Raw genomic sequence first — 15,344 nt, forward strand, 5'->3', positions numbered from 1 at the left:
CAGCAGAGACCCTCTAAAAAAAATGGTGGCAGTTGCACTTTTCTTATTTCACAAGATATTAGAGCAGCTGTTTTGGCTTTTTTTTTAAATTTAGTTTATTAAACTTTTTTTTTTTTACTTAACTTTATTGTGATAGCACCACCTATGTGATAGCATTGTGCAGGTGACATGTTCTCTTTAAGGAGACATTAGGGGTCTATTAGATCCCTAATGTTACCTCTGCACTGTTTTGAAAATGTCTGATCACAAATCATGCTTGTTCAGCTTTTTCCCCAGCGACGGGAATGACATCTCTAAACATGGAAGTGATCAGAGCAGAGCGCTTCCAGGTTCACTCCTCACAGGGGAGATCAGTGCAAGGATGTTTGCTTTCCTGCCACTTCTGACACCCACCATGGAGATCCCGATCCTGTTCATTATGATTATACTGCACCCCTTGTGCCTCTTTTTAATCAAACAATCCATATATCATAGATAAAGCCAAGGATCAGCCTCACAGGATAAAGGGAAAATGGCCCAGGCTGTGCCTGTGTGTGAACCACTATGCTGGGTGAAGAATACCCTGATATCTATCTGGTATAAATCTGTTATTTTCCCTTCCATCATTCATTGCAAAATCTTCCTGGCTGTTCTCTGCTCTGCTGGAAAGAAGCTTTTCTTTGTCACTCTACTGACTGGCAAACAGGGCTGCTGCCTCACAGCTGTCTTTCCTTCCATCCATTTGAATATTTAAATCACCAACTTCATTGGCAGGATGGCATAATGATCATCATTGTCATGTAAAAACATCCTGTGTTAATCCTCGGTAATTACTGACATGTCCATGGAAAGAAATTATGATCCTATAAAGATTTGGTGTGCTGGTGACGTTTCTGCAATTACCTGTATTTACCGGAGCCATCCGCAGTCATTCCAAGCACCCCTCCCCGATCACGGGATCATACCGGTAAGGAGTGCAACTAGCCTTTTCTTTTTTCCTATGTCACAAGAAAGTGACATGGGCACTTAAGACTAGACAGCTCCCATACTACAGAGCAGAAGGACAAAGACTTGGGACCCGGCGTATCACACGACATGAGTTTTTAGCCATTGTTTTTCCAAATAAAAACATAAAGTACAGGATTAGGTAAAAGATATTTATTTCCTCTCAGTAGATGAGCTTTAAATCGATAATTTAGCCATCCTAAAAACTGTACTTCGCAATGTATATTTCTTTTCCACTTAACTGATAAATGGCCATTGATTAACAATGAGATATTACCTTATATGAACATTACGCTTTTGGAACGTTACCTATATTATATCTACTTTATTTATGGTTATTTCTTTTAAGAATTGATGATACATTTGCTTTTTAATTTTGATCATGTCATCATATTTTGAAAGTTACAGTTCTGCCTGGGACCAATTCATTTTTCAGAATAAAATATTAGCTATTTAAGATAACATAGTAGATCAGCCACTCATCCCAAAAGGCATTTACTTAATAACAGTGAAAAACATCCCAAAGTAGAGGTGAGCAAACTGAATCAAACAATTATGAATTATTAAAGGTAAAGTCCACCTTTTTTTAAAATGATAATAAATACACACATTTTCAGAAAAGAAAAAAAGGTACTATTATTTTGCATTGGAGTCAGGAAAGCATTGCAACCGTGATCAGTGGAGCGTGGATCCAATGCTCTGGCTCCTGCAAACTCTTCCTCCTGTGTATGTCTGTACCTCAGACATTCAATAGCATGGATAAGAGGAAGAATTAGTGGACTACAAGTGCGGTGAATTCACCTGACTTGTATTACATTGTGAATTACAAGTCCCTCTGCTACGGTGGCTGATGGGACTTATAGGTTTTTCCATTCACAGATCCTGTCAAAGAATCTGTGTATGGATGATGCAGCTATGTGGGTGGGGCTACGTGCTATTTTCAAAAAAAGAGGAGCAGCCTGCAGCAAAAAGAACTAATTAATACAGTCATGTATTCACTAGAAATAATAAACTGCATTTTTATAGTGATTTTTTCATGTATTTTAAGTGTAAAACTGGCCAGAGTCGTACCCTGTATACAAAGACTGTAAATACTTACCTTTCCCATTGGAACACTACTCTGTTCAAGAGTAATGGTCCGTGGAAGTCAACTGGAAAACCAGCAAGTCCGTATGTGTCAGTCTCCATGATCCCAAGTAAAGCACATTGGTTCTACCTGTTGACATTGCAGGAAAGTAATGACTTGGAGGTGAACTGGAGATACCATTGACATTGACTCTCCTGGAAGTGTAGGTTTTCCAGGGGACTTTGGTGCAGGCAGTCAAAAACAGCAATACTACTAACAGTAATTAGGACAAAATATAATATACCCAACTAACAGACTGGCCAATATTACATCAAGCTCAGCACAATCCTTCAACTGTCTCTTAGAAGATGCTCCAACTTGTCCCAAGTGTCACACACAGCACTCAAAGATCAAGGTGGTGTTTACTTCTTTTGTTCACATTATGGCATTATTGACATAAAAGAGGATCCCCTTGTCTTTAACAAGAGGACCTCCCTCTGTGTGACAGGTCAGGACCATTTACTGCCCATGTGTGGCCTCTGCTCAAGGTTAGAGGGAGTGAATAAGAGGAAGATTAAGAAGCAGCACCTTCCATTCTAGAACAGAAGCAGGCAAGGATCTGCCATGATTTTTTCTAAAAATAGATATTGTGGGGACAATTGTGCTTAAACAATACTGGTTTTTAGCTTACGTCAAGACTATTCAGACCAGAAACTAGAAGAAATCAATAACATGTAGTGTTTATGCTAGTTAGTTGTTCTCAACTAACTGACATGTCTTAGAATTGCCATAATCCATAATATACAGAAATAATGTTACTTGATTCCTATCAATGTAACATTTGTTGATGGACATGGGCCATATTTAGGATGAAGAAAACTTGAAAAGCGTTCTGCTGAACTTGTATCTTTTATCCCCAGCTTCTATCTGCAGTGCACAGTTCAGTAGAGCCCTACTTTAATTACTGTACTGACCAGCAGCTTCGGCATAGGGGGCCGGGGCAGGCCGAACATTAGGCTGATTGTGTTTTCTGCCCGTCCCGGCACCTATGCCCGAAGCTGCTGGCCGCCGAAGGGTGCGGGGGAACGGAGATGGTGCCGTCAGATGAGCTGTGGAGGGGAGCGTGGCAGACAGTGCTGAGGTCCCCATGCTGCGACCCGTCCTGTAGGCAACAGCCAATGTCTGTGAAGGTTCTCATTCATCCAGGTCACATGGTATATCTGTAAAAAATAAGTCAAGGCAACTGGACTTTCTGTATTTTTCTTGACGTTTCACTGGTCATCCAACCAGATTTCTCAATTCAGAAATTTCTGATATGAGAAAGCTGGTTGGATGACTAGTGAAATGTCTTCAAGTAAAATACAGAAAGTCCAGTTGCCTTGACTTATTTTTTACAGATATTCTCTATAGCAAGCTTCCTGCATTGTTGCAAGGCTTGTGTGTCAGCTGTAGCCCTCCGGTACTTACTAGTGGCCGGCCCTGCCCCTCGATTGAGCTTCTGTGTTTGGCTCCGCCCCCTGTTGTGAGGGGTGGGGCCTGTTAGTGGTCACGTGATTGGGCTGCTCAGTCTAAAATGCCCGGGCCTATTTTTAGTCCCAGTCCGGCCCTGCTGTACTGTATAGGTTAGCACTCAGTATGCCATTCTTACTCCTTCCCACAAATGGTTCATTAGCAAATATTTGCAGTTTCTCCAAGACTTCAGTACAGACAGTGCTCTGCAGGACACCGTATATCTTTCCCAGATTGTGACGGGCACTTTAATGATGCTGACACCAAAGGTTTTTGGAATGGCTACCTGGAAACATCCCCAGTTCTTTGCTGAGCTCTCTCAAATTGTCTCATTAGAGCACTCATAGTGGAGTCATTTCGTCTTGAAAATACTCTTCACTCTAATAATTCCGAATTTATGCTTTGCTGACATTTTGTTGACTTAACATTGTACTTTGTTTAAGTGGATTAGGTCCTGGCATGGATTGGATTCTTGGAGCTTGCAGAGCATAAAAAGTAATGCTCTTACTGTTTCATTCTCATGTTTTAAGTTCAGCTTGTAGTTTGGGAAAAAGGGTCAAGCGATAAATGTTTACACCTCAGTACATACTAGCAGAGTGTTGATCCATGTTAGCCATTATCAAAAGCAGGACCATTATGTGATATATTGGATGAGTTGATTCAAACTTTAGGATTTGGGGACAGGTTCCATGGTAAGGCATAGTTAAATCTGAACTTATATTTCCACGAGTGGTACCTCTTGGCAGGCCTGACACCACATACCTTACTGAACCAATATGTCCCAATCCATCTAAAACAAGATGTCTTGAATACTATAACTGAACTCACAGCTCCTCAGTTAAAGCACATTCTGTATATATGCATTGGAGTAATACATTTCCCCTTTGGACACACCCACCCTGGCTGTACTATAATAATGAAATCCATAAGTAGGGTGACAACACAATTTTGCAGTCAGTGAACTAAATCCTCACACTGATGACCCCCACGCTGAACCCTTTGCCATTCTGCAATCCCACCTAAATTATTCTCCCTCTAATCCATCAACATAAAAGACAGATACTCTCACTTGAAGTCTGATTTCAACTGTTAGCTGGCATGAGGTAAGACAATACGAAGACAAATTTCACTTACTAAACTGAAAAATCCTTTACAACTTTTAATGGAATTAGTAATTTTGGGGTCCTTCTTGAAAAATGTCTACCAGTGACCAAAAACGTTATGTCAGCTGTAGACCACGCTCATGACCCTGGACATGTCCAAGTATCACTTGTGGTCCTACCACAATCTCGAGAGGAGTCTTTGAAGGATGTATAGTATGTGGTACCAACCAAAACTGCAACAGGTAAATCTGACCCCCCCATCCCTGTTCTTCTTTACCATCCACAGCCGAAGAAGGCTACCATTGCTTCTTCTAAGAAACCATTTTCTAACTGGGACTTTGCTCTTGTCGATATAGTAGCACTGGAAAATATTTTTTGGGAATAAAAGGGATGAAAGATGATACAATTCACCTGTAAAATCTGTATTATTGAAGCATTGCTCCAATCACGTTCTGCTGTGTACTGCCAGTTTTATATACACCAAAATGTTGGTCAGCAATGATCTAATTCCCATACATGAACAGCTGCACAAAACCTGAAATGTTGGTACCATGTACTGGTGTTAGAACATCTGTGCCTTTTTAAACTCTGAAACTGGAAATCAGGATATTCCTACATCTGTCAGGATGGCTGCAATATATGGAGCAGAGGGAAGGTCACCCTTCATGGAGTATACTTTCCATCATTTTATTTTTGCATTGATTTTTTCTTTTATGTATTTTGTACTTTGGTATCTGTAAGGTGCCTGTGTTATATAACAGCTGTAATTTTGTCCAGGGCAGATTGCAAAATGATTTTCAGCCTGAAAAATCTTGAATGCATATGAAATAATTGTTCTATCTAGAGGATGATTGTGTGGAAGTCGGATCCTTCAAGAATCAAGGACCTTCTCATGACTATGACTTTAAATGCAATCTTGCAATGCTGTGGGGTATATTATTTATACAAGTTCAAAAATCCAAAAATAAAACTGAAAATCATACCTTGTAGCCTCTGGATCCCAGATAACAATATCTGCATCAGAGCCTATGGCAATCTTCCCCTTCCTTGGGTACATGTTAAAGATTCTCGCAGCATTGGAGCTTGTGACAGCAACAAACCGATTCTCATCCATAATACCACTGTGCTGGAAAACAGAGCATCAGACGTGATATAATAGGAACATTGCTGATGGGCTCTAAGAGAACCAGCTATAAAAAAAGTTATTTTTGTCTTACTGAAATTTAAATGTACCTGTAGTGATTATAAAGTTGGGAAACCAGACCTTGGATGCAGTAGCAGGCACCTACATGAATGTAACTACAGTTTTATTCTAGAAGCACTTCAAGAGCCCTAAATCCTGTGGTCTATTATGCAAATATAGACGTTAGTCTATATAGACCTTAGTTTGGAGGCTTTGCCACACCAAACATTTGGTCATTGAAACCACAGATGACCCATTGATGAGTCAAGTCTTAAGGTGTCTAGTAGATTCTGCTCATCACAGTGCCCTCTTTTGGTGCTTCAGCTGAGCTAGAACAAATGTATAGACCAACCTTTCTCAACCAGGGTGCTGCGGCACCCTGGTTTGCCTCCTGGCTTCCTCAGGGGTGCCTCAAACTCTCGTGGTAGTGAGACTGTAATGTGAAAGGGGAAATGAAGACTGATGTAGAGGGGGAACTCTGATCTCAAAGGGAGGACTCTGATATGAAAGAGGGGCTCCTCATATGAAAGGCCGCTACTGATGCAAAGGGTGACTCTTGATTTGAAGGGGGCACTTTGTTGCGAAGGGGAAACTCACTTTTTTGTCTGTTTTTGCGTGGGATCCCCCTTGAAATTGATGACATTTTTTAGACTCGGATGCCTTAAGATTTTGCATACTAAAAAAAGGTTGCGAAACGCTGGTATAGACTTCCAGAGGTGCCAACTATTGCAAACTCAAGGGTTGCTTTACAGTCATAAAAAGGTTTGTTTTATTACAGCATTTCCTAAACTTTAGACTGAATATATCAACTTCCAGCAACTCCCTTGGGTCCAAGTCACATTGGCGAAATACAGCTGCCAGTAGCAGTAACTTTCTCGAGGCTCAATTTGAAGCCCTGCTGTAAAATAGACCTAAGGAGCAGGAATTCAGATTACAAAGATGGCAGCATGACAAGTGACACACCCTCTGCTAGCTGAGACAATTTGGATTTGTCAATTATGCTAACCTGGCATTCTATTTTCTGTCATTTCAAAGGTAATGCATCTTTTTAGTAACTTCTTTATTATGTCTAGGATAAAAAAAAAAAAAAGTAAAAATAAATAAATATATAGTTTACTTCTACTACTTGTGGTCATTAAGTTCCAGGCAGTAACAGCAACTTTTTTAAGGCTCATTCTGCAACTCTGCTGTAATGAAGAACCAAAGAGCAGGAATGAGCAGATGACACAGATTGCAGCATGACTCGGATAAGAGACCATATACATTTGTCAATTTTACACAGGTTCCCAATAAGCATACAGACAGAGCTGGGTTTTCTTTGTTGAAAGTCTAACATGCTTTGCAAACAGATTTATTGATGTGACTTTTTTATTTACTAAATATAAATGTAAAATTGGTATAAAACTTTTTATAAAATGTTTATAAACTTAAACATAAAATGCAACTGAAAAAGCATTATATTTTGCCCTTTGCTGCTTATGTTGACATCATCCGATTGCCAAGGGTTAATATTGTGCCAGAAATGTGTGGTTTTCGGAGTTCCTAAAAACTATTTTTATCCCTCTCTATACTGGTCAATAACTGTGACAGCTTTGCCAACAGAGATGACACATTGCAACGGACGCATGAAAAAGATTAGAGGGAGCCTAAAAATACCCATTGTATCCTCTGACGAGTCCCATGGAGGTAGAATATAGTGTATAGCAAAGAGGACAACACTCTTTTCATTTGTTACATACTGCCTGGTTATTCTGTGTTTGGCTCTCGTATTCTGGCTGTCTTCCTCATCTTCCAGATCTACTACTTATCTAGAACATTTATGCAGGTCGAGGGGTCCATCTTCCCTAATTGCATACTTGCTCCAGGTCAGTAACTATGTGAAGCTGGAAAATTAGACGAAAACATGGGATATTGCAGGTTTTAAATCAAGCTGGCATTAACAGAACCCATATTTCACTGACGAAATGGAATAATTTTTAGTATTTGGTAGCACATAGTGTTTCTCGTGGTGTTTCTCCCCACCCCCTCCCCCCCCACCATTTTTTCTGGAAAGCAGAGAAACTATTTGAGTGTTTACTGGCAGCTCCATCTTCTGGTGAAATCTGGTATTGCAGTACAACAAGAAAATACAGAGATCCTCTAGGGAAGCGCTGGGTTTCACTGGTCAGACTCCAATGTGCCAAAAGAAAAACAACAACAGGACTAAGGTCCTGAAATACAGGATTTAAATTCTGTTACCAATACACTGATATAGGTCTTACCACTCCTTTCTCCCAGACAACGGACATCCTGTCCTCCACACCGTTCACTCCATTGGGGATCTTGGTGAAATCGTCTTTTCCAAGTGCTTTCTGGTTTGTGTTAAATGTACAGTTATCTGTTCCTGTGACACTCAGATCGTCACTGAAAAACAATCGGAAACACATAGGTTAGAAATATTTGTAGTTCATGTATCCTGTGTGTGTGTGTGTGTATACACACACACTATACATTTTCTACATTTTACATCAACTGTCTCATTTATTAACATTGCAATGAACAATAGTAAGACGTTTACCACAGCAAACTAACAAAGATCCAGAATTCATCCTTTAGACCAGGGGTGTCAAACTCAATTTAATCGTAGGCCGCATCAACATTATGGTTGCCCTCAAAGAGCCTGTAAGACTATATAAATGTATCTAATCTTTATCATAATTGCCTCTGCATACGATTATCACTGGTTTTAGTAATAACTTAATACCTAGATCTGAAAGTAGAAGTCTAGAAAAAGGCCTGGTGGGCCGGATTCGGCCCCTTGGCCTTGAGTTTGACACATGTGCTTTAGACCAATGAAAACCTGATTAATGATAGTTTGGTTTGAGGTTATTGCATTCCACCGGTATTTTTATAAAACTTGCATACTGTACATAAACTACTATATAATAAATCATGAGAGACATTACTTTTTATACATGATTTGAAGCAGAGCTAAGATAAGCTGCAATTGTATCTTACATGGCCATATATAGCATCATCTCATTATAGCTTTATGAAAACTACAATGAATTCTTTATTCTGTCAGCCATTGTTAAATAAAAGCCAAATGTAAAAGAGCTTAAGCCTATTTACAGATAGCAGTGGGTGGTCAGATGCAGTGCAGCCACAACCCAACCATCCTCAGGGTAGTACTTTGTGAGAGCACTTCTGAAACTGTCAAGGCCTCTGCTGACCTAGCAAGTGTATGCCATTGGAGGGGGAACCATTGCTGGCAGATGGTCCCTGACTTTGGATCTAAACTAAGTCAGGGGGACATCACTGCTAACTTTAGGAGCAATGGTGTCGCCCCGCCAGGTTGGTGGTGCTAGGGAGTGATACTATGACCACTAAATCGCTTCTTTCTTACTCATAGGTAGTAAACAAAGTGGTCACATGGCCGTCATTTCCTACAGGCACTACCGGGAGCCTAGCACTGGATTCATGTGTTGTCATGGGCTCCAGGCACCATCATGGGGACCCCTGAGTCAAATAGTGACCTAGAGTTCCCACAAGATTTTGGTGGCCATTTTGGGATGGAAGGGTGCCATAAAATAGCATGACCTGTGTCACATGAGGCACACAGTTTGGGGAAGTGGAAGAGGCAGGAACAGGAACCCATCTTGGCAGGGACAGTTAGTCCTCACCCCCTCAGTTTAGAGCAGGTTAGAGTCTGGTGACTGGTTGAAGGAAGAAACCTGGTACTCTGCCAGCTACTAGTCAAGAGTCAGTCTGTAGAAGAGTTGTCCACTTGATGTGGGGCTACTGCTACCAAAGGAACCCATTACTACTTAATTTATGTTTTATATAATCTCCTGACTAAAAGCTGTATCCTTGTTCTGTATTTGTGTTCCCTGTTAACTGTGCCCTTACATTTGAAGTGGATCTGAAGAAGGCAAATTGGTATTGTTTTTGCCATTTAACATGGATAAACATTGGTATTGCTTCTTTGTCTGTGACATCTCCCCTGGGGTTACTACCATTACAAGTTCAGCCCAGATATAACCATCCCTCTGTCCAATAAAAACATCCTTATTGTCTACTGAGTCACTCTCACTGAACAGAAGGACAGTGGATGACCACCACATCAGTACTTCGTTGGGCCACGAGATGACTCCACGAGATGACTTCGCTGGGCCGCCTCGCGACTCCACGAGATGTTGGAAGGTGATGCGAGGAATCTGACACTGCACTGTTGCCCTTCTGATGTCTTGTACCAGTCTTGCCACTCTCCGTTCTGCCCTAACATTGACTAGTCGATGATGGCCACAATTCGCACGTTCAGACCCAAATTTTCGTCTGACAGTCCAGTCTTTAAACACTTTAACAACAGCTGCTCTTGAACATTTACCGAATTCTGCTGTTTTGATGGTACTCGCTCCATGGCTCGTGCAAACAATCATCCCACATTCAAAGGCTGTTAAATCGCGTTGTTTACCCATATCTTCAGAAAAAAAATTACTAATACTGTTGTGGTAAACAACCTGCTTCCCTATTTATAATGGACTGCCCCTCTAGCAACTTTATCGCAAAATTATAGCTAATTATAGCTAATTTGCCTACAAACGACAGGTGGTCATAATAAACTGGCCACTCAGTGTATAACAACCCTTAGTAGTAAAATAAAACCAGGAGCAGAGATGAGCACAGAAAATACTTTTCTGCCTAAGAAGACTGATAGTAGATGCTTTGTGGTGCATGCTTCAAGACAGAACGTTTACTTTTAGATTAAAATGTCTGTGAGGGTTCTTATTTATCCAGGTCATGGTAGTCTAGTAGCAGCTAGTCACATTCAGCTGCACCCATTTTGTAACCCTAAAGGCTTTTCACCACTTATCCAAGTGGACCTAAGGAAGCCACTCAGATAAGTTGTGAAACTTCTTCAACATTCCAAATAAATTCAAAGCCACGTTCTATTTGGCAGCTTTACAACTACAATGTCTGACAGCTTTCCTTTATGTGAGGGAACTGTGCCTGAGGTCAAATAGAGTGTACGTTGACACTCTGCAATATTCCAAGATGCTAAAAAGTAGTTGTGCCGAGCAAACCTAATTAATTTACTCCTAATCTGCTAGATACCATCAGTTTTGGGTAGTCTTTGTCCTAAAAAAGTGCTTTTCATTGTGTTCCTTGCTATCTACATACTCATCGGGGTTTGAATTTTTGTTCCTGTATGTGGCCACCCCTCCTCTTCAGCATGCCCTAGCTTAACCTACAAACAAAAAGATGAGCTTCTAAGGAGAAACAGAAGTTTCCTTTATTGTGATGTAGCTGAGGAGGCAAGCACAGACACATATTTTAATATTTAAGAGCCCAGGTTGTTCTGTAAAGATGGAGCCTTTTTTCCCTCCTAGCACTTACAGGCTGGAGGTTGTCTAGGAGCTCCTGGTCCATTAAGTTGTGTTGTGCTTCCTGGAAGAAGATCAGTTAATACCATGATCAAGATGTGACAAGATCACATAATGTGCACAATACTTCTCACAGACAAGAGCCAGCTGTCATCGTGTGCTGTGTCGTGTTCATGGGTTTTAGGAAACTGATTAGAGCTAAGGATGTGATATTTCATCTTGTCCTACTTATTTTTTTGGAACTGATACAACCTGAAGTTTTAAGGAACAACATCATCCCCAGTAGAAGTCAGAGTCAGCCGGTGTTGCCTAATGTTTTAAACACTGTACTGTTTAGGAACAGTTCATTTTGATTTTGGGCAGGCACCAGATCACTTTATCACGGTCAGATTAAACCTGTTGATGGCTATACACTAGAACATTTTGCAGCTTTCAAACTGCTTTCAGCCATAGTTGTTTTCGAGTTCTCAGTGACCAAATTATACACAAGGGGGTGGAAGTTCGTCAAATCTACCACAATGCCCCTTTAGAAGGGAACTGTTAAACCACTTCTATCCCAGTTTCTATCATGTGGCAAAAATTGCATTAGGCATGCCATTAGCCATTAGCTTTTAATCATATTTTAACTTTTGAAGTGCCTAATATATATTTACAGACAGTAGATGGAAAAGCCCCAAAAGCCTCTGTAAAGAATTGACAGGATATGCTCATTCTGAGTTGGTATATACTGTATAAATGCCCAAATGCACTTCAACAAAAGTATCCATACAAATCCAAAGTAGGCCGCTGTATCTGCTGCAAAACCAGTGAGTGCTTATATATAAATATTAGGGATGCACCAATACCAGTGTCGGTGGAGATACTGGGCATCATCATGAAGAAGATGGTATTCTGCATTGCTGTATAATGTATTGCGGGGACATGTAGTCCCTCTAAAGAGTCAGTGGCAGAACTAACAGGGTTGGAGCGGTCACAGCTGCCACCTGGCCCTGGCGCTCCACCTTTGTCCTAAAATCATTAGTCTGTATTGTTTTAGAAAAGCTGTCACATGAGACTACAAAAAGGTATGGGTAATTGGTATCAGCGAGTACTTGCAGATTGTATAATTATAGGTACATGTAATCAAACTGAAAAAAATGGCATTGGTGCATAGTATACCTAATTAAGATATATATATATATCCTATAGCATTCCTTTTAAAGTCAGATACCTGGTCCTTGCCATACTTTCATACTTACTTAGCCAACAGCTGCATGAGATATTGTGGTGTAGTTGGATCTGGGCGAAGGGGTGGTCCCATCACATGTGCTGCAGCATGACACCAATCTGTATGCCAGTAATTTGTACCATCTGTGCCAAGACCAGCGGCAATTGGCTCTCCAAACACTACTTTACCTAAAAGAAATGCAATTAAACAGTAAACGATGCCTGCATATCTGATAGGCCAGTATCTCTCCTCTACGTTTTAATATTAAAATTACATTTGAAAAGAAATGTCAGCATTTACTCCCTTGGTGACAAAAAGAAAAAGAAAAAACCTCATAATGTTCGATGCTTAATGCTAAAAATGCAGCTTTGTTACCAGTGCACAATAAATCTTCAACTGACAAGTCTCCCCAAAGAGTGAGCCTCCTTGAGTTAATGACGCCTTTCTAGACACCAGAGACCTGGACTGTATCGCTGTGCGCTGTGTAAAATATGGAGAGAAAGATCTGGTTATACACATAGAACACCTCGATAAAAAGAGGATTACCAAGCAAAAATTCTATTACATTCCATGTTGCCATTCAAAGGTAGCAAAAGTCTTTTCTCTGCATTCTGAATTGCTCATAGCCAATTCGTGACCATGTGACTGTATGTTGCACCCTCATTATCTAGGCTGGGCTTGGATACATTAGTCAAATTTTGCAAAGTGAATAATAGAGCTCTGGTCCCTCAAGAACCAATTGGATGTCTCCTATTATTTTAAACCTCTAGTAGGCAAATAATAGCTGGGGTCTGGTTGATTATTATATGAACTTATTATCAGAATTCACTTTTAGTGTGAATCAATGGTGCAAAAGACAGCCAAATTAAGACATTATACTATATAGTCAAACGTTTGTGGGCACCTGGCATACATAAATGTATAAGCTTGTTGGACATCCCATTCCAAAACCCTGGAGTTGCCTCCACTTTACACCCATAATGGCCTCCACTCATCTGGGAAATATTTTTAGGCTGTGTCTGTGGGAATTTGTGTCAGGAGAGCATTTGTGAGGTTAGGTACTGATGTTGGAAGATTGCTTCCCAATTCATCCTACAGCTTTTTAGTATGGTTGAGGTAAGCGCTCTGCACAGGTCACCCTAGTTACTCCACAACCAACTCATCAAACCAGGTATTTATTGAGCTGGCTTGGTGCACAGGGACACAGTCACGCTAGAGCAGAAAAGGGGCTTCTCCAAAATGTTGCCAGAAGGTTGGAATTGCACAATTGTCTAAAATGTTTTTGTATGCTGTAGCATTGACAGAAGTCTTTACTGGAAACACCTCAAGGGATATCTACATACATTTGGCCATATAGGTAGATGTACTGGTCAGGTGTCCACACATTATTGGCCATATAGTGTACCTATTTCTTGGTCCTGAGCTCCCTCAGGTGACATTTACCTAGCTTAAGCATCCCTTTTGGATAAAAACACCCACTGTATCCTTCTATGTGACTAAACCAGAATCCAATATTGACAGAACTTATTTTCTGTGGCCGTATGGGTTCGAGTCTGCTTATAGTGGTAAGATTTAATCTGCTGGTGTCTGTCCAAAACTGGAATATTAGGGTTGGGAACATGGGTCCTATGAAAGATTAAAACCATCTCCGACAATGATCTTCTATTAGTGGATAGAATTCAGGATCTGAGTTTTTTCCAATTTTTTTTATTGGGGTGGGGGGGCTTCGGTTTGTCATTAAAGCAGACCTTGCACTTCATGCAAGCTCGTCTTTAATGATAGTTTTTTTTAATGGCAATATCTAAAACAAGGGTGAGACATTTTTCATCTATAAAGAGAACTACATATAATTGTTACTTCCTGGATCACCTCGGAGTGCCATCTGCTGGAAGATTCTTAAATTTCACTGTGCAATGATGCTCAATTAGACCCCAAATTTAGACATTGGTACTCATTTAATAACAATGTTGCAAAGATGAATGCAAATAAGTAGAGATGCACTGATATTTTTCAGATACCAGTGCCGATACTTGCCATTTTCAGGAGAACTACCATGGTTACAGCGGTTGCAGCTGGGACCTAGCTCTGGCGCTCCACCGCTGCCCTGAAATCATTAGTCTGTATTGTTTTAGAAAAACTGTCGCATGACAATAAGGCCTCATTCACACACAACGCAAGAGCAAAATTGTATATTGCGTATATACGAGCGTCTGTGCACGTTTATACGAGCGTATGTGCGTGTATGCGTGCACTATTTGCATCCCCAGAATGCATCATTCCTAATAGAAATTTTAATGAACTGTACGCACATACGGTCGTATACGCGCAAAAACATGACGCAGAAATACGCTGCCCGGACGCATCTTGGTAGCATTCTGTTTTGCGCAATTTTACACTACGCAAATATACGGCTGAATGCGCGGCTATGTGTATGGAGCCATTTATTTGCATATGTTGCATATGGTACAATACGCACGTACGCGCGTATATGCATGGTAGTGTGAATGGGGCCTAAACAAACATGCATCAGTACTTGTACTTGTAAGTACTTGGACAAGTATCAGTACTTGCAAAAATGGTATCGGTGCATCACTTAGATATTTTTTTTTTTTTTAAAAAGCATACATTAAAACAGAGATGTACAAATCCCAGGAGCTCTGTGTGCTCCTTACAAATCACAGATGCCTCCTAACTTTTTAGTTTTTCTCTAGTCTAGTCTTGGAGCTTGAAAAGTATCTGTACTTGTACTTGTACCGAGTACGGTACTTGGTATCGATGCATCCCTACAAATAAGAGAAATTGTATAGATATTTTTTCTCTAGAAATAAAACCAAACCGTGGATGCCAATTTGTTTCCAAATGCAGTGATATAACATATATATACACTCATATAATCTTTATGGATTAAAATGAGTAATGAAATATGAAT

The 15,344-nt window shown here is 40.4% G+C and overlaps 1 protein-coding gene across 2 annotated transcripts in view; it reads right to left on the reverse strand.

The window, feature by feature from the left end:
- The window catches only part of DPYS (dihydropyrimidinase), a 60,769-nt gene that overhangs the window by 17,804 nt on the left and 27,621 nt on the right, over nucleotides 1–15,344 (reverse strand). For both annotated transcript variants that reach the window (XM_018559414.1, XM_018559406.1), the window contains exons 5-7: nucleotides 12,447–12,603; nucleotides 8,107–8,248; nucleotides 5,646–5,788 (exon numbers count right to left, since the gene is read on the reverse strand). In XM_018559414.1, the coding sequence (XP_018414916.1) occupies nucleotides 5,646–5,788; nucleotides 8,107–8,248; nucleotides 12,447–12,603 (442 nt within the window). The remainder of the gene's footprint in view (nucleotides 1–5,645; nucleotides 5,789–8,106; nucleotides 8,249–12,446; nucleotides 12,604–15,344) is intronic.

This window comes from Nanorana parkeri, unplaced genomic scaffold, assembly GCF_000935625.1.
Source record: "Nanorana parkeri isolate BGI_ZX_2015 unplaced genomic scaffold, ASM93562v1 scaffold16, whole genome shotgun sequence".
In the NCBI taxonomy this organism is placed as follows: domain Eukaryota; kingdom Metazoa; phylum Chordata; class Amphibia; order Anura; family Dicroglossidae; genus Nanorana; species Nanorana parkeri.